Source organism: Phyllostomus discolor, chromosome 6, assembly GCF_004126475.2.
Source record: "Phyllostomus discolor isolate MPI-MPIP mPhyDis1 chromosome 6, mPhyDis1.pri.v3, whole genome shotgun sequence".
NCBI classification, from domain to species: domain Eukaryota; kingdom Metazoa; phylum Chordata; class Mammalia; order Chiroptera; family Phyllostomidae; genus Phyllostomus; species Phyllostomus discolor.
Window position 1 is genome coordinate 66,962,223 of NC_040908.2, and position 22,666 is coordinate 66,984,888.

General features: G+C 37.1%; 1 protein-coding gene across 1 annotated transcript in view; it reads left to right on the top strand.

Annotated features, from left to right (window-relative positions):
- Window positions 1–22,666, top strand: part of AFF3 (AF4/FMR2 family member 3) — a 547,917-nt gene that overhangs the window by 242,717 nt on the left and 282,534 nt on the right. Inside the window, exon 7 of the mRNA XM_036028289.1 lies at window positions 21,114–21,161. Coding sequence (XP_035884182.1) covers window positions 21,114–21,161 — 48 coding nt within the window. The remainder of the gene's footprint in view (window positions 1–21,113; window positions 21,162–22,666) is intronic.

The following is a 22,666-nucleotide window of genomic DNA, read 5'->3' on the forward strand; positions in this document are numbered from 1 at the left end:
CAGGATCAGTGAATACAATAATTATATAAACATTTTCTAAATGTTAAAAAAACCCTAAATAATACAGAATCTTTTGGTAATCAGCATAATTATTTTAGGATTAAAAATTATTCAGTGTTATAAACAAACTGTGACTATTTATCACAATTAATGCAAATAAATAGGGTTTGCTATTATGTTCTGATTAATTCAATTGTGCCTGCAAATGAGTGGCACAATTATAGAAATAGTTTGCTAATGAGCTCCCAAACATAGATACCAATTATGATTATTCATTTATTTAGAATGAAAGATGATCAGTTTTACAGGTATTTCCCTTAGAGAAAGTAAATATTTATTTGGACAGTCTTCCTAAAACCTGTATATGTGTTTCTAGTAATAAGTAAAACTAAAAATTAGAGTGTTATTTGTCTTGCTAAGAAAAGACTAAAGAATTTAATGAGAGGTAATCTATAAAAGAAGGGCTCATTGATTTCTAACAATTTCAACGCCAGAGGAACAGAGTTTCATAGTTCCCTCCTATGTGCCCCACGTCAGCCCAACAGCTGAGTCATTATTTGAGACTTTTCTGAGAGATGTTAATAGCATTAAGACATGCTTATATGTCTCAATGGACTACTGCATTTACGCAATAAGAATACTATTTGGCCCTAAAAAAAAAGAAGAAAATCTTACCTTTTGCGGCAACATGGATGGACCTGGAGAGTACTATGCTAAGTGAAGTAAGACAGTCAAAAAAAGATAAATACCATATGATTTCACTTATAAGTAGAATATAATGAACAAAATAAACAAACAAAATAGAAACAGCTCATAGAGACAGAGATCAGACTGACAGCTGTCAGAGGGAAGTTGGTTTGGAGGCTGGGTGAAAAAAGTGGAAGCAAAACAGGAAAAAAAAGAGAAAAATTTATGGGCATAGACAATAGTACGGTGATTACCAGTCGGAAAGGGGGGTCGAGGGAGGTAGAAAGGGCAAAGGAAGAATAAATGGTGATGGAAGGAGACTTGACTTGGGATAGTAAACACACAATACAATACACAGATGATGTGTTGTGAACCTATATAATTTTATTAACCATTGTCACCCAACTAAATTTTTTTAAAAACATGCTTATGTATAATTTTTCCCCAAGTAATCAGAACTTTCATGTTCCTGGGTTTAAAGTGAGATCTATAAGGTTCTTACTATGTTTTCTAAAATGTTTAGTTATCAACTTAAGAAAGGACTAGTTGCCAGAAGATTTTTTTAACTGATTGTTTGAAACTTAAAACAATTTCTGAAAGAAACAATGTTATGAATAGTGGTTTACTTCCAGAATAGCCCATAAGAATCAATTTATCTCACACTGTAATCAAAGTAATACTAATGTATTTTAACTATATTAATCCTTTTAAAACTTTCATTTTGTTCATTTCTGAAGCATAGGGTATGTATAATAAAATCCACCAATTTTAAATGGATGATTCAATAAATTTTGATGATTTTAACATCTATGTAATCTCATTATTAGCATGTTATCTTTTCCCATGTGAGTTGAGATTTTTTGGTTCTTCATATGCTCAGCAATTTTTTATTACTTTTTGATATTTTGATTATTACACAAGAACACTGTATTTCCTGTTTAAATCTTATGGAGAGTGTTGATACTTACGGTTTAGCAGGTGATCAGCCTGGTTGGATTCAGGCTTTAAACTCTGATGGGATTTTTGTGGGTTTTAGTTTCAACATCAGTTCTGTTTTTCAGCTCATTTGCATGCTATCACACCAGTTTTGGCTGTGTGCCGTGTAGTGTCTGGCCTGGGACCATCTCATCCCAGAGTTCAGGTCTATGGTCTGCTGTTTAGAGTTATATCCAAGCACTTGTAGCTCAGTGGTAAGCCCAGGAAATCATTAAAAAAAACTTTATACAGGTAACTTTCCAATCTTTCTCTGACTCCTCTAGAATCTTCTAGGTCTCTGGGGCTCTACTTTTAGACACTCTTCCAGAAACCTGGAATTTTCTGTCACCCTGTCACACACTTTCTGCAGCTCTACTCAGGGGTTTGCCCCACACTCTTAGGAAGGTTGGTCTGATTCAAAATGGGCTTTGTGTGTACATGTGTTTCATTGTTATGTTCACATAGCTTATGCTGACTGGGCATTTCCCTAATCAGAGAGGGAGATTCTCCATCACAGTCCTAGGCTCTGGCTGGCTCCTATTGCTGCCACTGTCTATGATGCCATACCACCCAGGAATATTTTGATAAATGAGAAAATGGAGAAAAGAAAGGAAAGGGGGGGATCCCTTCACTCTCCCTGAGGATCAGGAGAATCTTTCCCTTTGAGCCATGTTTGCAGGTTTCTTCCTTGTATTCATTCCCTCCTTCTCTTCACACAGTGCCTACTTGTGGGTTTCAAGTTTTGTGGAGGACAGACCAGGGGATACCAAATGAAAAAGCAAATGGTTCACCTGGTACTTTGGATTCTAGTCTTCTTTCAGTTGTCCTGCTGCTGTTTGATATTTCTCATCTGTGCATTCTATATAGGTATTTTTAGCTACATTTAGTGTGAGAAAAAGGATAAAGTAGATTTGCTCCATCTCACATGCATCTAGAAATAAGCATGTTAATCTATTGAATTTAGTTTTTTGAATAGATATGGACTGTTATCTCATTGGGGCTTTAATGTATGCTCCCTTTTTAGCCAATGATGTTGATCATCTTTTCATGTGCTTATTTGCTACCACTTACCTTCTTTGGCAAAGTGGTTTTCAAAATGTTTTCACAGTTTTTAAGAAAAAATAAGCTTTCTCTTGCAGTATAGTTTTAGATTTACTAAAATTTTCAGAGAGTGCTGACAGTTCCCTGTTCCCTGTTCTCTACACCCAGTCTCCTCTATTGCTATTATCTTATGTTAGTATAGTACATTTGCCACAACTAATTTGTGCCTGGGATGCAAGGATATTTCAACATACACAAATCAATAAATGTAATATACCACATTAACAAAATAAAGGAAAAAATAATACCATCTCAATACATGCAGAAATAGAATTTGACAAAATTCAAAATTATTTTATAATAAAAACTCTGATCAAATAAAGTAAAAAAGGAATGTACCTCAACATAATAAAGGCCATATATGACAAGCCCATGGCTAACATGGTACTTGTTGATGAAAAGCCAAACCTTTTCTTCCAAGATCAGAAACAAGAGAAGCGTCCTACACCAGCTGCTTGCATTCAACATAGTACTGAAAGTTCTAGCCAAAGCAATTAGGTAAGAAAAAGAAGTGTGTTTCATTTCTGGCATCTGAACCTTCTCTTCTTTGTTGTAAGGACTACATGGGGGATAGAGAAGAAAGGAACTATGCTCTATTTATAGGCATCTGTATTCTGCTTATAAATCTTTAACTTTTGCAAATAAAATGCTGCTCTAGGCCAGCGATTTACCAAGTGCCCTGAAATAGAGAACAGAAGGCAAAAGTGATAGAAAATAGTAGGCTGTAACTAATGTTTATGTTTTTATGTGGATCTGGTTGATTTTGTTATATGGGTTTTTCTGTAATAAGTTTGTGACCCCACAGCTGCTTATCATGCTGACTCATTCTGCTCAAGTTGTTTTTGTATTATGTGTTTATTTTTTAGTTTATTTATTACTCCTTGATTCCTTCTCTTACAAAGGATTTAAAGGGCTACTAAAGGCAATCAGATTGCTAATCAGTCAGAAGCTACAATCATTAGTCAAAAGCAATAGATTAATGTGAAGTAAAAGTTCTGGGGAAGTGTTTTGTAAGACCATATTATAACTTTCTGCACTGACAGTAATGCCTGTGGCCATATCCATCAGTAACCTCTTTCCTGGTTGATTTGTAGACACAGCTAAAGGGCAGTGTAGCTTTGCAGATTTTCAGAAATCATTGACTACATATACATCTATTCCTGGTATGGTTTTAGCATTTAGTGGTGTGACAATTATAATTTCATTTATATTATGACATTTAGAGAATTGTAGTGTTTGGCAAATGTTCCTTCAAACTGACTTTCTTTAGGTTCTTCTAAACTATTCATCAGGTTGTTTAAATGTGCTTTGTTATTTTTTAAAAAAGTCTTCTGTGGTCCAGATACAAAAACAACTTTAGCATTTAAGTTGTCTACATCAGACTCTGACCATTTCAGGTAATACTGATTTTTACATATGAGTTAATGCTGCTATCCAGTAATCATGTGTTGGTTTCCACTGTATCCACAAGACACTCTGCAAAGCTATTCAGTTGAATGAAACTAGTTTTTTAATTCACTTGAAACCCCAAGGATTTTTGTTATAAATTTATAATTCTGTAGGACTTTATAAAATTGTACTTTTTGCCAAACATTGGAATTGGCTTATGTGATGAGTTATGAACTCTAACACAACCTATGGGTTTCATGTTGCTTTTCCATCTCACAGGTTGAAAGATTTATCACAGACACTCAATTTGACCAACACACATCTCTGCAAAGCTAGTCAGACAGTATGTAGGTGCAGTTGGCCTACCCTTGGACAGGTGCTGGAAGTGTACTCCAGCATAAACTCTGCTTCTCTGATGGAGATGAAGTCACTTCTCTGGTAGTGGGTGTTTAGTTTATGTAGTAGGACTTACTATCTGTTACCAACAATGTAAATGATGGCTTGATTAAAATGGTGAATGTCATTTTAAAAGTTAGGTTGAAATTTTAGGTTTCTGACCTAGTATGGGATGCAGAGTAAGTTTTGCTGACCTTTACCTTTTAACTCCTTTCTCAAAAACCACGCTGGCAGTATTAATTCATTCAGTTTCCTCCATTTGCTCCTGGCTTTCCCCCACTCTGTGATTCTCATTCTGTTCTATGCCTCTGGAAGAATTTTCCTTTAGAGTGCTACCTCTGTTTTTTTCTTTCTCTTTTTTTAAGGTTTCCATTCACTTTATTTTACTAAATTAAATTTATTGGGGTGACATTGGTTAGTACGATTATATAGAGTTCAAGCGTACATTTCTGTGATACATGATCTGCATATTGCACTATGTGCCCGCCACCCAAAATGCCATTGTTCTTTAGAGTTTAAGGCACTTCTCCAAGAATCCCTTCTTGATGAGACAAGGGGGGTCTCTTCCCTAAATACATGTTGCTTATTTCTTAACCTTAATAAGTCAACTCAGGTTTTTCCACAGAAGCATCTGAATACTAATGAGTTACAGGTAATACCAGTTGAGAACGCAGACTTGGCCCACAAAGTTGGGTTAGGACTATGGCCCCGCAACATGCTATAGCTGTACAACCTTAAGGAAGTGCCTCTTTTACAAAAGTGTGGATAATAATGGTATCTACTTGTAAAATTGTGATGAGTGAATGGTACAGTGAATGTTAAAGCACTTACACAGTGTCTGGAACATTACAATAGTCAATGAAGTTAGCTATTATTACTGAGAATGCAAAATCACTTATGGATAAATCAATAGACCTAAAACAAGATGCATTCAACAAGTTATATATAGTCACCTATGTGCCCTTCTTCTAGAACGGTTGACTTTAATTTTCCTCACTGTATTATCTCCTACTTCAGAAAGGGTGAAATAAATATTATGAATCTAGGTATAATTCAAAAAGCTGTAAATACCAAGGAAAGCAACAGAAAAAAAAAGGTACTCAAATGAGAAACAGAAACATGTCTTAGAAACCATTGGGTTGAAGTAGAAAATGCAAGCAGGGTGAATTTTTTTTAAAACCTGCTGTAGGGCCATATGGTTGCTGAATGTGTTGATGCTGGTTTTAAGATTCTTGAGTATTTTAAACTTGACATGTTATTTTTTTAATGATTTCAAACATCATTTCTTTCAGAGACTTATCCCAATATTGCCGTAATATTGAACAGATGGCTTAGCAGCATTTACATTTGCATTTTGCAATATTGCCATGTTATTTGCAAAATTTCTTATCAAAAACCTGTGATTCTTTCTCTACCTTTTCAGTATGGCTGCAATGAAACTGTGAATAGGTTTTTTCCCAGTGTCTTGGGGATGTGAGAGAAGTTGGGATCACATGTTGATGCTGCTTTTCAATTTTCTATTGTTATATTTTGGGGTTTTACACCCACCATTATTAGTACTCTTTCATCTTAAACAGGCCCCTTTTCATCCAAAGGACAGAAAGTTCTCATTATACCATTGCAATATGAGTAAAAATTGGGTAATATTGTTGCTGAAGGCAGTCCTGATGGTTATACCAGCCCTTTCATGTCACCGTGTTACTTTTCAGTAATCACTTGTCATTGTCTGAAGTTGTCCTGTTTAGTTGCTGTCCAGCTCCACCATAAAATGCAATAAGTGCCATGAGAGCAGGGGCCCTGTCTGTCTTGTTTTTCCACCCCATCCCCGGTACTGGCACATTGTCGGTGTCCAGTTATCAACTGAATAAAGGAGTGAGCAAATGAAGTAACTAATAAGTGACCTAGATACTGGAGTTCTTTCACAAGCAGAGTATGAGTTCCCTGAACATCACTGCTTTCTCTAATCTTTATATGTTTATATTATTCAACTATATTTTTAAGATGATTTTTAGGACCATTCTTTTGATGGGCTTCACTTTCTTGTTTTTATGTTTTGTTTTGTTTTGTTTTTTTAATGAAAAAGACTGTATGTTTATAAATAGACAGTCCCTTTGGAGGTTTTATTCCCTTGGGGACACAGTGGGATTAATGCCAACATAGAGACATTTTCTTGCTTCACATATTGAAAAGGCATAGGAGGCAGGAGAGGCTATATTGATCAGAGCTGACTATAGGTCTTTCCTTTTAAAGGCATGGAATGAAAAATAAGCCTAACACTATCTCTATTAAGATTTTGCGATTTTCTTTTTAAAGGAGGACCTCTAGGATGCGTGTGGCTCAGGCATCCATTGCGCCGCCGGCCACAGCGTGTCTGACTGCTGGCTTCCTGGTTCACGTGTATCTGGGTTTGTCCTGGGATGCGACTGCTCCCAGCCTGTGACGTACATTAAACTGTCTCCATGACTTCAGGCTAGGAACCAGTCTAGGGATTGTTAGTCTCAGCCTTGAACATATGGGACAAATTTAACATTTAAGGCTATACTATGTTATATTAGAAAAGGACCATTTGCTCTAATTTGTGCAAAGTGTTGGCAGGTTATTTGTCCGTAGAGTAACAGATGCTGTCTCGCAGCTCAGAGGTACAGTCAGAGGTGAAGAAACACTGTACTGCTACAATTATGTATCTAGAAAGCATTTGAGGCTTCACTGAGTAGGTCTTTATAGATATTACAGTTTCTGTGAAAAGGGGCAGGAGGTTTACCTCTGCTGAATGAAAACTTTGATTTTTCTAAAGCCAAAATTACAAAACGATTTGAGAAGGGAGGGTTTTTGTACCGTGGGTTTATATTTTCCACTTCTGAGCCCAGATTTTGCCTCTGGCAAGCCTGTGAGAAGCCTCCCTGGTGCTCAGAGGAGATCTGATGCTAGAGAGGCAAGGTCCAGCCCAAATGCAGGCATGAAAAGAATTTTTTTTAATTTCTTGGCCTTCACAATACACAAAATATTTTTGTAAAACATTTATGCAGGTAAGATTTGAGGAATCAGGAAGACAATCTAAAAGTTACCAGCTGGAGTTTAATCATTTTCAGTATGGTGGGATTAATTAAATCCAGTGAAGGTATGGAATTTCATGGACTCTTGTATTGCCTGCCACCTCATCTTGGGAAATCTTACCTGTCTTAGCATAAAGCTTCATTTGTTATGTATTCTCTAAGACAAGGCTTTGCATTACAAGGTTCAGTTTATAATACTGCCTGTGTATAGTTTTTTCCTCAATAATGAGTTTAACCCTTTGTTTGCTGCAACCGGCAGCCAGGTAACCTTACTCTCTGTGAAAATGAATAGTAATTACTATTATAAACAGTTCTTCTCATTATGTTTCCACGGATGGCATATTTTATAGGTTGCTAATTATAAGCACACAGAACTGAAGTGCTTGAAGTTAAATAATGTAAACAGGGTTGTAATGTACATGTATTGCTTAATTATTAATTAAAATTTCTCAAATCTCTACTTAATTAGTTTACTTCATTTATTGAATACTTTAATAAGTCTTATTCTGTACTTATAAAATATTCTTTTTATTCTTTTAGAATATTCTTTTTCTTCATAAAAGCTCATAAAGATTATACTAAACCAGAAGAGAAAGAAATTTACATTCAACATTTTATTAGTCAGAAGTTGGTTGGAAATGACTAGAATTATAGGCTTAAAGGTAGAAAGACTCTCACACTTAGTTAGACATGAGGTGATAACTAACTCCCACTCAAATAGTCATTTCACTTCTGGTTGAACATGTAATCAATCATACTCATTCTCTATTTGGATGATTCTAATTCTGAAAAAGAACTTTCAGGAAGCTAAAATGACTCCCCCCATTGGTCTAAACTCCCACATCTAGACTGACCCAGAATAAGTTTAAACCCTTTTCTATGACAATGCCCTTTTAAATATGTTAAGACGTCTCCTTTGGCTTTTGTAACTCTTCCTCCCATGACAGATTATCTCCATTTTCTTCACCTAATTCTTCAAATGCCAAACCCCTCATGAATCTTGCTGTCTTTCCAGACTCATGGAGCTTTTAACTCAGCAACAAAGGTAAACATTAAACATACAATTATTACTAAGAATAATAATACTCTCATTGTAGAAGGAAAAAACACCATAGTTTTTTATAGGTAGGGAAGGAAGGAAGGGAGGGGCTAACCTAGCCCAGGTCTTATCTCTGAGATACCATGCTTATCAGATGAATAGATTAAAGACTTACTACTCTGTCTCACATTCCCAATCCCCTTGCCCTATCATCGTTTTTCCCCATAATATTTAATCCTCCAGAGTACGGTATAATTTGTTTATTATTTTACTGTCTCCTTTCATTTGAATCTAAACTCCATGAGGGCAGGATTTTTTTTGTACGTTATATTCAGTTATGAATCCCTAGTATAGAACGTGCTGGACACATAGTAAGAACTCAGTAAGTTTTGTTGAACAATACTTACAGGTATGGCTATTCTATTAACTCCCAATCCATCTATCTGTACTACCAACCAATTCATACATTTCCATCTCACACAGCAGGAAATCTTGACAGAAAATGTAGGTTCATTGTATATATTTTTTATTTTATTGATTTATCTTTAGATAGAGGGAAAGGGAGGCAGAAAGAAAGGGAGAGAAACATCAGTGTGTGGTTGCCTCTCGAGCAGCCCCACTGGGGACCTGGTCTGCAACCCACGCATGTGCCCCATCTGGGAACTGAACCGGCAACCCTTTGGTTCGCAGTCTGGCCCTCAACCAAAGCGTCGTCAGCCAGGGCAGATGCATTATATTTTAAACCAGGGGAAATTATAGAGATAACATCACCTGGTCTTAGTGAACTCATGTTATTGACTTCTAATAGTCATTGCTTCCTTTTCTAAGTACTAAAACACTGCCTGAGTTTTAGTTCTAAAATAAAATCTATTTTAATTATAAAATAAAATAATTGTTCATATTTAATGATCAACTATTATGTGGAAGGCATCCTGCCAAATGCCTTATGTAGGTTTGTATATTCCCTTCTTTAGTCCTCACATTTAGTAGGTATTATTATTATTCTTAATTTATAGACGAGAAAGATGAGGTCTAGAGAGGTTAGGCAACTTCCCTCAGGGGAATATGTGTGACTAATGGCAGGACTGGTTTTGTAGGAATCCCTGCTTCTGCCCACTGTACCATACAGCCTCTGCTGGGGTGGTTGAGCCCTTAGAGCAATATCAAGTCTGTAGTTTGGGGACCCTCCCTTAGGAAGAGCTAGAGCATTTGCCTTTCCTGATAAGGCTATGGCTTCTCTAAGGTGGTGAGTTTGCGACCATATCAGTGCCATTAATGCATTTTTTCTGGGTGGCCATATAAAGTGGTTAAAAGTACTCTCAGCATTCCCTGACTTGGGCATGAATTCCCTCTTCATTTGTTCTACTCATTATAATTTTGAAGATGGTTCTGAATGTGAAGGCAGAAGTACGGTAGAAGTTGAACCATGCTCTTTTTTCTGTCATCTGTTGATTTTGTGCCATTTCATAATACACCATCTACCTAAGCAGTGGCCAGCCTTTTTGAATTCTTACATTTTATTATAGTAACTTACAGGTTTTTTAAGTCCCCTCTCCAGTTGCATATTACAGTAAATAGTCTATATCACTTACTCCTTCACAACTGGTAAGGTTCTGAGTGTCTTTGTTCTTTAGCCTAAAGGAAGGCATTGTCTAAAAATTACCTACTTCCCCAGTGCCAGAAATTGAGTCCATAATCAAACATTGCACATTAGTCACTGGTATTACATCAGAGAGGAGAGCTGATAGATAACTGAGTGATTCTTTTTTTTTTTTTTTTTGCTTTTTCTATAGGCCTTCAAGCCATAGTGTTAGATAGAAAATAACCTTGGCTAATTTTCATTCACACTTTCTGATTTAATGGACTACTCTTCTTGATATTTATCACAAAATGATTCATTTTTTATTAAATCTTTCCAACATAATCTTGTGTTCTCATTTGATTTTCAGTCTTTTTAAAAAATAAACATAGTTAAAACGTCCTCCACTCAGAAGAGAAATTCTTGGTACAGAAATCTGCCTTATAATCAGTTCTATACTGTAACATCCACTGAGAAAAGCCAAAGAATCCAAAGGTTGTGAAAGTGAACCAAGCAAATAGATTTCACTCCAACTCTTCCCTCTTTGTGAAGGATCTTGCACATGGTGTTATATATCATTGAAGAGGGGATGTCTGTGTTCTGTCCAAATGAGATCTTGCCATAATAATCTCAGCATAGTTAAAATGTGACATTTATTTCTTATTGAACTTTTGTTTTGAAAACGTTTGTTTTTCTCCCTCCGGATTACAATCCAGTGAATTTTGTGACAGCGGTGAGGGTATGAAGATAAAAAAGGGTGAGCTCCCATGTGACATCATACAGAGGCTTTGGAATAGGGATAGAAGACACTCTGCCCTCTTTATGGTAATGGCCTAAAAGCTGACATGTCTCTTCTCTCCCAGAATTGCCCGGCAAGGACCACCATAAAGGGTTACTGTATCTGGTGACGTTTTACATGGAAATTCAGGGTGAGCAGGCACTTTGAGGGGCCTCTGAGGCCTGCCTTAACAGAGGAAAAGGTAAATGTGTGCACTAATATCTAGGTTCAGCCCCGGACACACCAAGTTCCACAGTGAACAAACTCACTGGGCCTTACACTGGGGGTCACATATCAATTTTGAAGGATATGCACATTTTATAGGAGTAAGAGAGAAAAGATAAAATCCATGGCCACTGTGACAGTTCTCCTCCCAATAGCCTACAAATATTTTCTAAGACTAATAAAGGTCAAGAATGAAAATACTGTAAATGTACACAAATTTTTTAAAAAGTGAGAAAGAACTCTTTAAGTGTGTGTGGCATTATAGATTTATTTAAAAATATAAAACTTTGAGTATTTAAAAATTTTCACCAGCCAATAAAAATATGTACCAGTTTATCACTCATGTTTCCCAGTGCTCCCACTCCCACCTCTCAGGCAAGCCTTCCCCCTGCACCCCAGCCAGTTTCAGTTGGAGCCCTTTATTCAGCATGTGTTTGTAGCATATCTCCTCAGAGAGCACACCCAAAACCAGGTGATGTCAGGACACACAAAATGGATTCTGCTCTGAGGATGGGACAGACCTGAGATCTTTTTGGAAAGGTGATATGATAATGGAGAAAAAAGAATCATAAGAACATCAAATTTTAAGGGTTATTTGTGAATCTGTTTTTTATTTCTTTTAGCAAAATGCTGAAATAAAATGAATAGAATATGCCAAATAGAATATCGTCAAATACATAGCACCACTTTTGGCATTTATGATAATTGTTTCAGTTTATGGCTAAAGAGAATTGATTATCTGGCTTACTGTAGGACACAAATTAGAACAGTCATTAGTATCTTTAATTGGTTAATTTCTTCAGCCACATTAGGTTAGTGTCTTCATTGCACAAGCTTTTGTGTTTAGAATTTCGTAATTAGAAAAGAAAACCATGTTCCCACCTCTAAATGATAATTAAATGTGTTTTTCCTGAGCATTTCCCTCCATCGTTTAAGGAAAAAAAATAGCTATATTATAGGGATGGCCTCTCAGCAAGCCTACTGCTTCGTGCAAATAACATGTTTGTTATTAGATTACATAGCTTGGGTGAAGGATGGCATGCAAAAAAATGTTAAAAAGGAAATGACCCATTTCTTTAAAAATTTTATTTTAGAGAGAGGGGAAGGGAGGGAGAAAGAGAGGGAGAGACATATAAGTGTATGAGAGATCTCACAACCCTACTGAGGACCTGGTCTGCAACCCAGGCATGTGCCCTGACTGGGAATCGAACCAGCAACCTTTTGGTTCACAGGCCTACACTCAGTGAAAATGGCCATTGTTAGAAGTCTCACCAAAGGCTGCCTGTCGTGTAAGGATTTAATAGGTTGAACATCGTCACTCTTGTCTGAGCCTGCATGGTCATCCCTTTGCTAAAAGTAATGACCACATAATTTTAGATGAAAGAACACAGAGGTCTTGAAGTATTCTTGTCAGTATCAGATTACAAGTGGGAAGCATATGTTCATTATTACTGTTCTGTGGTCTCTTTGCTCAGTATTGACAGGACAGTGTGGAAGATGTCCCCAGTACACTGTACTCGGCACTTTATTGAGACGTGACCCTGTGGAAAAGCACTCAATATCAATTAGTGATCAGGATGTAAGACCACTGCCTCTGGTTCTAATCTCTGTATGCCATCAATAGCTTTTGACAGGATCCTTGAACTGATAAACCACTTAACTTTCTGGAAACCAAATGCACTTTTAACTACAAGCTCTGATTGAGATCACTAATTTTCATTATGAAAATAATAACATAATTGAAAGACCTACTCTTATGGTTAAGACTCTGATAGAAAGTCAATTATTAACTCTTTAACAACATTGCCTGTTGCTGGAGAGCTAATACTTCTCTAATTTTTGGATATTAATGTGGGGTCTAGGGAAGTAATATAACTTGCTGATAGTTTCTGTACTCATAAGCTTTATTTTAATTAAATAAATGAATGTTGGTGTTCTAAGAATTTGTCTTTAAGGTAACTTTGGTGACTTTTTTTTTTTTGATAGAGCAGACATCCCTTATAATATCGATGACCAGCCATATTACTTTTTAAATAGTCTCTTTTATTTAGTATATTTGGCACTGATTTATTTATTCATTCAGCAAATACCACTGAGTGCCTACTATGTGCTACCAAGAACTCTGCCAGGAACTGGTCATAAACATATTAATGAGAGATTTATCAACCATAAAATCCACTAATACAAGTGAATAATGCTCATCAACATTTTTCTCATTTTGTTCTTTTAGTTCACTATAAAATGTTAATTAAAACAGTCATTTAAAAAGTTAATATGAAGGGGAATGTAGAGAAATTACTCAAGGAGGCCAGATGTTTTCTTTGAAATGAAAGAAATGTTTGGGACTAGATAGAGCTGATGGTGATTCACAACACTGTGAATGTAGAAATGCCAGTGAACTGTACACTTTAAAGTGGTTGACTTTCTGTTGCATGGCTTTCATCTCAACTTTTTTAAAAAGATTTTTTAAAATGTATATTTGGAGAGAAGGGAAGAGAAGGAGAAAGAGAGGGAGAGAAACATGAAAGTGTGGTTGCTTCCCATGCATCCCCATACCCCCAGCTGAGGACCTGGCCCGCAACCCAGGCCCGTGCCCTAACTGGGAATCAAACCAATGACCCTTTGGTTTGCAGGCCGGGACTCAGTCCACTGAGCCTCACCAGCCAGGGCCACCTCAACTTTTTTTAAGTTAATGTAGTTTGTGGTTTGCTTCCCTTGAAACAGTTATTTGGGACAGTTATTTGGCTTTGTATTATATGCGAGAGTTGGGAAGTATTTTAGAAGTTTACCTCCTATCCCTTTTAAAGCTGTGTGTGTGTGTGTATTTTTCAATAGAATTCTGAAGATTTTTTCTTAAAGGTTTTGAACATTTCTTATTAAGGTTATTCCTCATTTATATTTCTTTATATTATAGGTGGAATTTTTTCTTATTTTTAAATTGTTTATTGGTGCTATAGAGAAGAGCTGTTGATCTTTATTTATACCCAACCATATTTTAAACTCCATTTTTAATAGAAGTAACAGTGGAGTCCTTTGGATTTTTCCAGGTTTAGTTTGCATTCTCGGGTTTATAGGTTTTAATCTCATTGTTCTTTATTTCTTATGTCAGTTTTTTTTTTTTTTTTTTCAGAAATCTGCCAACTTCATAAAAAAATTTATTTATTAGTATTATATTCCATTTTAATATTAATATCAAATTCTATCTCTTCTGAATATTTCATCTCATTCTTATATCATTATGTTTATTTGGGCTTTCTTTTTATTGAATAGATTTTAAAGTCACTTTCTGTTGTTTTGTGTAGTACATTCTATTTTCTTTTTTAAGAAATTATATTTTGGCTTTATAAGTTCTACTGATTTTTTTGTTTATTTTATAAAAATTTTTGCCAGGGCTGGTGTGGTTCAAGTTGGTTTGAGCATCATCCTGTAACCGAATGGTTGGGGGTTCAGTTCTTAGCCAGGGTGCATACCTAGGTTACAGGTTTAATTCCCTCTATGATCCTTGGAAGGGGCACAGGTGCTTGCCATCCCCAGTACAGGCACTGAGGGAGGCAACCAATCAATGCTTCTCTCATGTATCAAGGTTTCTCTCTCTCCCTTCCTCTTTCTAATAAAGTAATGGGGAAAAAATGTCATCAGGTGAGGATAAAAAATATTTCACTGATTTTCCCTATTTATTTTCTTCCTTTTGTATGTTTCTTTTGATTTTAATTTTTTAATTGATTACTTAGTACATAAATTTCCTTTAAAAAATAATTAAAGCTTTTAGTGTTTGAATTTGCCTCTGAGAATATCTTTGGGGGCATCCCTTAATTTTTTTTGCAGTATTTTAATTTCATTTTCTGTAAATATAAAGAGGTATTTGTAAGTGTGTGGTATCTGTTTTATTCCAAGAATTCTAGATTTTATGTCTACACAGTGTGTAATTCATTGCTTCTTGTTTTGATAACTAGCAGTTAAAGAGCATGGGCTTTAAAACAGCTACTTTTTGGAATTCTTTGAAGCTCTTTTGTAGCTCAGTGTATGACCACTTCAGAAACTATCACCTTAGTAACTATCTCATGTACACCTGAAAAGTTGGGGTTTTCTCATAGCATTCCAAGTTCATATATCTATCAATTTAGTCTTCTTCAACTTTATTTTTCAAATTATATTCTTATATAGTTCTGAAAAGGTAGCCTTTGTCTATTAGGAAAAATGGGGATAGATTAAAGACTCTCAACCATAATTCTATTTCTTTTCCTTTTTCCTAGCATACCTTATTTTGATGCTCTATTAATGCTCTATGTTTTACCCATTCTGTATTGTGCTAATTCTTTTTTCTGCAAACTTTTAGTTAATATTGCCATTGTCTGCTGTCATTTTCTTTATATTTTTTGTGATACGTCTTTATACATCTTTTCTGGGTTTTGGTTTTTTTTTTTTTGCTCATTTTTTCTCATATAAATGGCTAGAGATGATTGTGAGATTAGAATCAGAGAGGAAGAGATGATGTGAGTGGCAGAAAAAAGGTGACCCATAGACCGAGCAGATTCAGGAGATAGAGGTGGGGGCGGGGGACTCGCTGCTGAGGGATGAAGCCAGGCTTCTGGCTTGGATGATTGGGAGCAGAATGTAGCCCTTGGAAGGGGAGCTGTTATGTTGGGTGTAAGACAGGCTGACTTTGTAAGAGAATTGGCTGGCTGCCTTCTTGTCCACAGGTGATCCTAGCTTCAGGTGAGACTGGGGACAGTTGTTGATTGAATGAGCTTCACACAGAATTATGATGATCCCTCAATTTGAGTTCAGATCCTCACCCACTGCTTGGATAGCATCGAAGGCACACTTAATTTCTTTATATCCCAGTTGTAAATCCAGAATAATAGGATGTATTTTAAAATACATCTGTAGAAGTATTTAAGAATGTGCATATAATAAACAATTTCTAAAGGCTTGAGGGCCTTTTAAGTGCTTTCAGACAAAGGCATTGTGACTTTAAAGTAATAGTATTTTAGAGTGTAAGTTCTGCATTAAATGTCTGATGAAGAGTTAAGCTGTTTTTAAAAATAAGGCCCATGCAGCTTTACTTCCATTTTCCACTGATTTGATCAAGTATTTTCTCCTCAAGCCTTGCTTGCCTCTTCCAGGGCTCTGTGCTTGGCATGGTAATTAGGGACTTCTGCTCTCAGTGACAGAGTGCTCCTGGCTATTTCTTGAGCTATACAGTAAGTCCTCACTTAGTCATCAGTAGGTTTTGTGACTTTAAGAGGAACGACATATAACGAAATTTTGCCAGAGACTGATGTAAACAAGAGTTAAGTGTCTCTGGCATCTGTCTCATCAATGTTGTAACAAAACGGTGGATAGAACGAAATCATCTGAGGACCTGCTGTACTTCGTTCCATACATTTCCCTGGCAAAGTGTGTGGTGTGCATTCTTAAGTGGTAGGATTTGGGGAGAGCAGTTCCATGAAAAAAAGAATGTGATAGACAAAGCCGTGGAGGAGAATCAGCTGGGGTTGCTAGCTTTTAATTGAAGTTTAGTTGGAGGTTCAATGAGGTGAGACTGTTATGACAGATTTCAAAATGTAATGATAGCAGAATGGAGTGAGTTCATCAAAGTCGGAATAAATACGAGCAACGGCTCAGCAACTCAGCATGAAGCAACAGCCACAAACCCTCAAAAAATCCTGAGTAATTAAAATTTGCATTGTGCAGCCCTCCTTCTCAGTGGGTACCTTTCCAAGGAAAGCAGTAACTTTATTGTGAAAAATGTAAACACAAATTTGGAGATGTAAATTACATGCATGTTTTAATCTTGTTCATAAACACGGAGCATTTTAAAATGTAATTATAATCAAAGTGCTCAACTATAGCTCAAGCCAGATTTGAGAAAGACCTGGGGAAGGTGAAAGGCCCTCCAGTCTCCCCTCACCCCCACAGCCTGCCCATACAACCCTCCCCACCCGCTTCCTTTTATGTATTTGGAAAAGAAGAGGCAGGTTTCTGTCCTCCAATTTCTGAACACACAGGTCCTTGTCTCTCATTTGTTAATGTCACAGAAGGGATGGTACTTTTAACCCTTTCTCTCCACTTCCTCTCCTGTCACTTCCTGCTTTGGTCTCTACTCCTGATATCAGAGGTTAGTGAGTAAGAGACAAAGCAGCTGAGTGTTGAGGAATTTGCAACATGAAAAGGAAGGAAGAAATTTACCCAAATACTATCCACATTCTTTTATTTCCATACTTAAGCATGACAGTGACCTCAAATTGAACCAGTTCTAGGGGTTGAGCTTAGAAAAATAGCATCAGATAGTAGATCATGCACTGAATTAGTGTTGAAGAAATGCGTGTGGCTTCTGCCCTGACTGCTGCTTGCTGCCAGAATGATTTTGAACAAAGCCCTCCAGTTCTCTGGGCCACAGTTTATCCATCTGTTAAAGTCAGTGAGTAGCCTAAAATGAATTCTAAGTTTTCTTTTAGCTCACATTTTCTATAATACTGTGCCTCATGCATTCATTCCAATCCAGATGGCATCCTGGAGATTTCAAACCCAATGTAGTACCCTTCTTAGGTCCCTGGGTGTCCCAGGAGTCAGAAATGTTCCAGAGAAGGCCCAAGAGTTTCTTCTGCCAAGGATTTTCCATACTGTAATTTAAAGCCAGGATTTCCTGAGACTGTTGTTAGAAGTCCTCTGTCCTGGCCTCACCTCCTCAGCTTTGCCAGGGGCCCTCCTAGTACAGAATGACCTGATGTCACTCCAGACCATCAGAGCTCATGGTTGGAGCTGCCGCTGAGATGACCCAGTGTAGTAATCCTACATACTCCATCTACATTAATACGGGAAGTAGTTAACAGGGTATCTACACTGCATTTCTCTCTCAGTGTGTTCTTTTTCAGAGTAGGGTCGTGGGAATTGATATAAAACAGTTTATGTAAATCATTCTAAATGGAATTAAACTGTGATATTCAGGAGAAATTTAGCTTTAGTTAATCAAACCCAAAGTTTAATTTGAAGAATCTTTTTAGTGTGTTTGGTATCTGGGTGAGTCCGTCAAGAGAAAATGAAGTTGACTTTTCCTTAATTAATTGTTTTAAGGTGGAAAATAGAAAGTACACTGAGAATTTCACATTTGCTCTACTGGTATGTTATGTGGTAGGAAAGGGTTGAGACTTGGCAGTAGGGTAAGAGAAGCGGTTACGGGTTTGCAGAAATGTATTCCAGTTGAGACCACTCATGCCCACCACTGAACTCCAAAGGAGATCATTTCAAAGGGGCATCAAGCCCTGGCCTGACAAAGAATTTACCAGCAGCATTTGTGATGGATGCCTCAGGCTGCCTTGGAAAGGAAGTAGGTTTGGGGTAGGTTCCAGAAAGAGCTCTCTGACCCAGTTTGACTGGAGTGTCAAAAGAGTGAAATTTCCAGAGCAGTCCTGGAATAAGCCATTGGGTGATGGTAGTGGGGACTTATTAGTGGCATGTCACCAAACGGTAACTCTCAGGAGAATAGGAGGATAGGAGTGTAGGAAAGGGTAAGGAAATATTATGCCATGATATTTAACACAGTTTTTCTTAGTTTATAAGGATAAACATGTATGTTGTGTTCATGCACTACTAGCAACAGTGGCTGTACCTTACACATTTTGTTCTCAAGCTTTTTAAAAAAGATTTCATTTATTTATTTTTAGAGAGAGGGGAAGGGAATGAAAGGAGAAAAACATCAATCGGTTGCCTCCCACATGCCCCTCCACCGGAGACCTGGCCTGCCACCCAGTCATGTGCCCTGATCAGAGCTGAACCAGCAACCTTTCGGTGTGCAGGAGGATGCCCAAGCCACTAAGCAACCCAGTCAGGGCTTGTTACTGGTCTTTTAATAAGGACACTAGAATGGAGTAATATGTATAAAGATAATGTTTCTGTTTTAACTAAAACTTATAAAATAATCCATAAGGAAATAAACTTTACCTAAAAGTTCCCAAACTACTGGATTAAAGACCTAAATATAAAAACTAAAACTGTAAATCTCTTAAAAGAAAATGGGTAAATCTTCATAACCTTGGATTTGGCAATGTTTTCTTAGATATGACACCAAAACCAAAACAACAAAGGGAAGAAACAGATAAATTAAACTTCATTGAAGTTAAAAATTCTGTACATCTATGAACACTGTCAAGAGAGCTGAAAATACAACCACAGAATGAAGAAAACATATACAAATCATACAGCTGATAAAGGGTTTGGTATCCAGGATATATAAAGAACTTTTACATCGAAGCCAAAAGGGGGCAGGGAGACAAACAACCCAATTTAATAAATCACAAAGGACATTTTTCCAAAGAAGAAGCAAATGGCCCACATGTACCTGAAGAGATGCTCAACATCATCATCAGTCATTAGGAAAATACAGGTCAAAACCACAGTGAGATGCCACTTCACACCCACTAGGATGGCTACTGTCAGAAACAAACCTGAAAAATAAGTGTTGATGAGGATGTGGGGAAATTAGAACCTTCATACATTGCTTGTGGAGGTCTGAAGTGGTTGGTACAGCCAATGTGGAAAGTATTTTGGCAGTTCCTTAAAAAGCTAAGCATGGAATTGCCGTATGACCCACCAATTCAGTTTCTAGTTATATACCCAGAAGAATTGAAAACAAGTGTTTAAGCGAATGTTCATAGTTGCACACAAATGTTTGTAGAAGTGCTATCACATTAGTCAAAGTGGAAACAACCAAAATGTCCATCAGCTGATGAACAGATAAACAAAGCGTGATATACCCATATGATGGAATACTATTCAGCCACCAAAAGGATTGAAGTACTGCGGCATTGCACAACATGGATGAACTTTGAAAGCATTATCCTAAGTAATACCAGCTAGACATAAAGGCCACATACTGTATGATTCTGTTTACATGAAATGTTCAGAATAAAAAAAGTTCATAGTGAGAGAAAGTATATTAATGGTTACTAGCAGTTGAGGAAAAGGGAGTTCCTGCTTAATGGGCATGGGGTCTCCATTCAGGGTGAGGAAAGCTTAGGATGTCATGCTGAGTTGTGGTCAGTATCGTTGGATTAAAAGGCCAAGAGAACTGTATCTCCCTGAAACCACAGTAGGACAGGAGGCACGTCTGCCTACTGTATAGAAGTGCTGCTTTCATGTCTCCACAAAACCATTTCCTGCTTTCTGGGCTGTGTCACCAGTAGTTACCACACATCTCTGGAGCTTAAAACATTCGCCAGAGTCATCTGTACCTGAAGCTACCATTCCTCAGAGCCCTTAACATCTCCAGAGCACAGGGCAGTGAGGATTGTGGAACAGGGGGCTCCGAAGTGTGACACCCAGTGTGACCTGCAGATTTTGAGAGAATGTTTCTCCTTTGGTCTCATGGTTTTGGCCCATCAAACCAGTAAATCTAGGCTTTAAGGACAGTGGAACTATGAGACTTTTTACTTAAGTTGTAAAACCCTTGCATTCGGCAAGGCCGTTATGAGTATTTGAAGGGTGAACCGGATCTACTTTGCAGTGGAGGCCATGTGCTCCTACTCTGGTAGAGCCCAAGGCAAAGAAAGTTCATATGTGCAGGTCATATGCAGGTCCTGTACTGATACTCCTAACATCCTGACTGGCTTAGAGTCAGTGTGGTTGTGTGGCCCAGGGCTGAGCCCCAGGGCGTGTCTGGCATTCTCGGCAGGCCTGTCCCTGCAGTGCACAGTGCCGGGAGGGAGAGCGGTCAACTGTGGTGGGAGCTATCCAATTAAGGAAAGAAACTTATCAGTATGTCCCAGTTTAGGCATTTCCCCAATCCAAGCTTTATTAACTTTGGAAGCCTATGTGTCATCTTTTCTTTGTAACCACAAATCTAGACTGTCAGGCTTAATTTGTTTTGTTTTTTTTCCCCTTTGCTTTCAGGAGAGTAGATCTGGAGAAACCAACATTTGTGTGGAAGAAATAATCCGGGTAAGGATATTCCTTTACAAATCTTCTCAACTAATTGGGCACAGATTCCAAACAGAAAGGAGTCATGTGACTGCATTGTCTAAGGGACCCTGTTTGTTTGTTGTTTGGCATTGACCTTTTCTGAGGGTAATCACTTTAGTTGCCTAAATGACACTTTATGAAACAACTTGTTTCAGAAATCTAGGAGCTACACCTCAGTCTGGTGCTTCTGCATGGGCCGAGATGACACTGTATTACAGTGATCAGCTGGAAATCAGAAGAACAGCATTGAGATGAAGGACGTGATTGTGCTCACATTTGGATGCCTCCATTAATCACTCTACTGTTTAGAAGCATCCTTTAATTGTTTGTACTTTCCAGTCAATCAGGGTTGCCTTGTTAATTTTTTTTCTCAACTTAATTAGAATCAGGAGCACTCTGACAAAGAGGTGTCTCAGAGTCTGAAGATTTATTTCTATATTGTTTTGCATGTTATTACTTTGTGTGCTACTCTTGTAAACCTGTCCTTGTCATCAGCGTCATTGTGAGTGGACGTCCTCCACCAGCCGTTTCACACCCAGCTTCACTTAGTTTGGGCTGTTGTACCATGTTAGCGTTTTCCTAAGTATCCAAACTTAGAATCAGGATGTATAATCTTCATCCCATATTTTTTCCCCACTCAAATTTTTTAGGAGCACAACCTAGTAATATACAGTTCTCAGAAAGCTGATACCACATTCAGCAAAACACAAAGGCAAATTAAACCAGATGGTATGGCAATTGACTATAAAGAAAAAAATTTTATTTGAATATGTTTCTAAGTTTTGGGTATCTTACACACGTTTTCTTGAATTTCTAGTGTATTACAGTAATATGATTATTTGATTAAAATTTTACACAAACCATCTAATTTTTTTCAGGGGCAGAGTATTTTATATTTTCTTCCTAAAGTCTTATATCATAAATCTTTTAAGTCAAGTTGACCAAAAGAATTAATTAAAGTTTGATTTGTTGAATTAATACTAATTTTTGTTTTTCTGGCAGAGATTTATACAGAAAACAATTGTCAGAGTGGGTAGATTATTTTCTAGCATTTAAGTGTATGTTAAATAAAATACACATTGTATTTTATCTCTATGTATTCTCTCTCCTGGAGTTTTGTTTCAGATCACAGAACAGATAGTGTAAGATACTGATATACTCTTTCTGTTTTTCTGTTTCAACATGCTTTCCTGTTTGAGTCCAAATGTTCAGTGTTTACACAGTCTTCCTTTGATGGGTTATGGTGTTTACATCTGCAAAATAATAATACCAGAACACGTCAATCCTTTCTGTGGTGTTGCTATTTTTAAAAACTCTACCCTTTCTTATCCTTTCTTATCTCCTCTGAGGATATAGAAGAAATCTGTCACTTGACCTTTCTTCTCCATACTCCAAACAGAGCTTAAAGTTTGAGTAGGAGCTTGAGTAATTCACAGACCAAAAGGATATAGTTTAAGTAATGTAAAATCCACCTAAGATAAAAC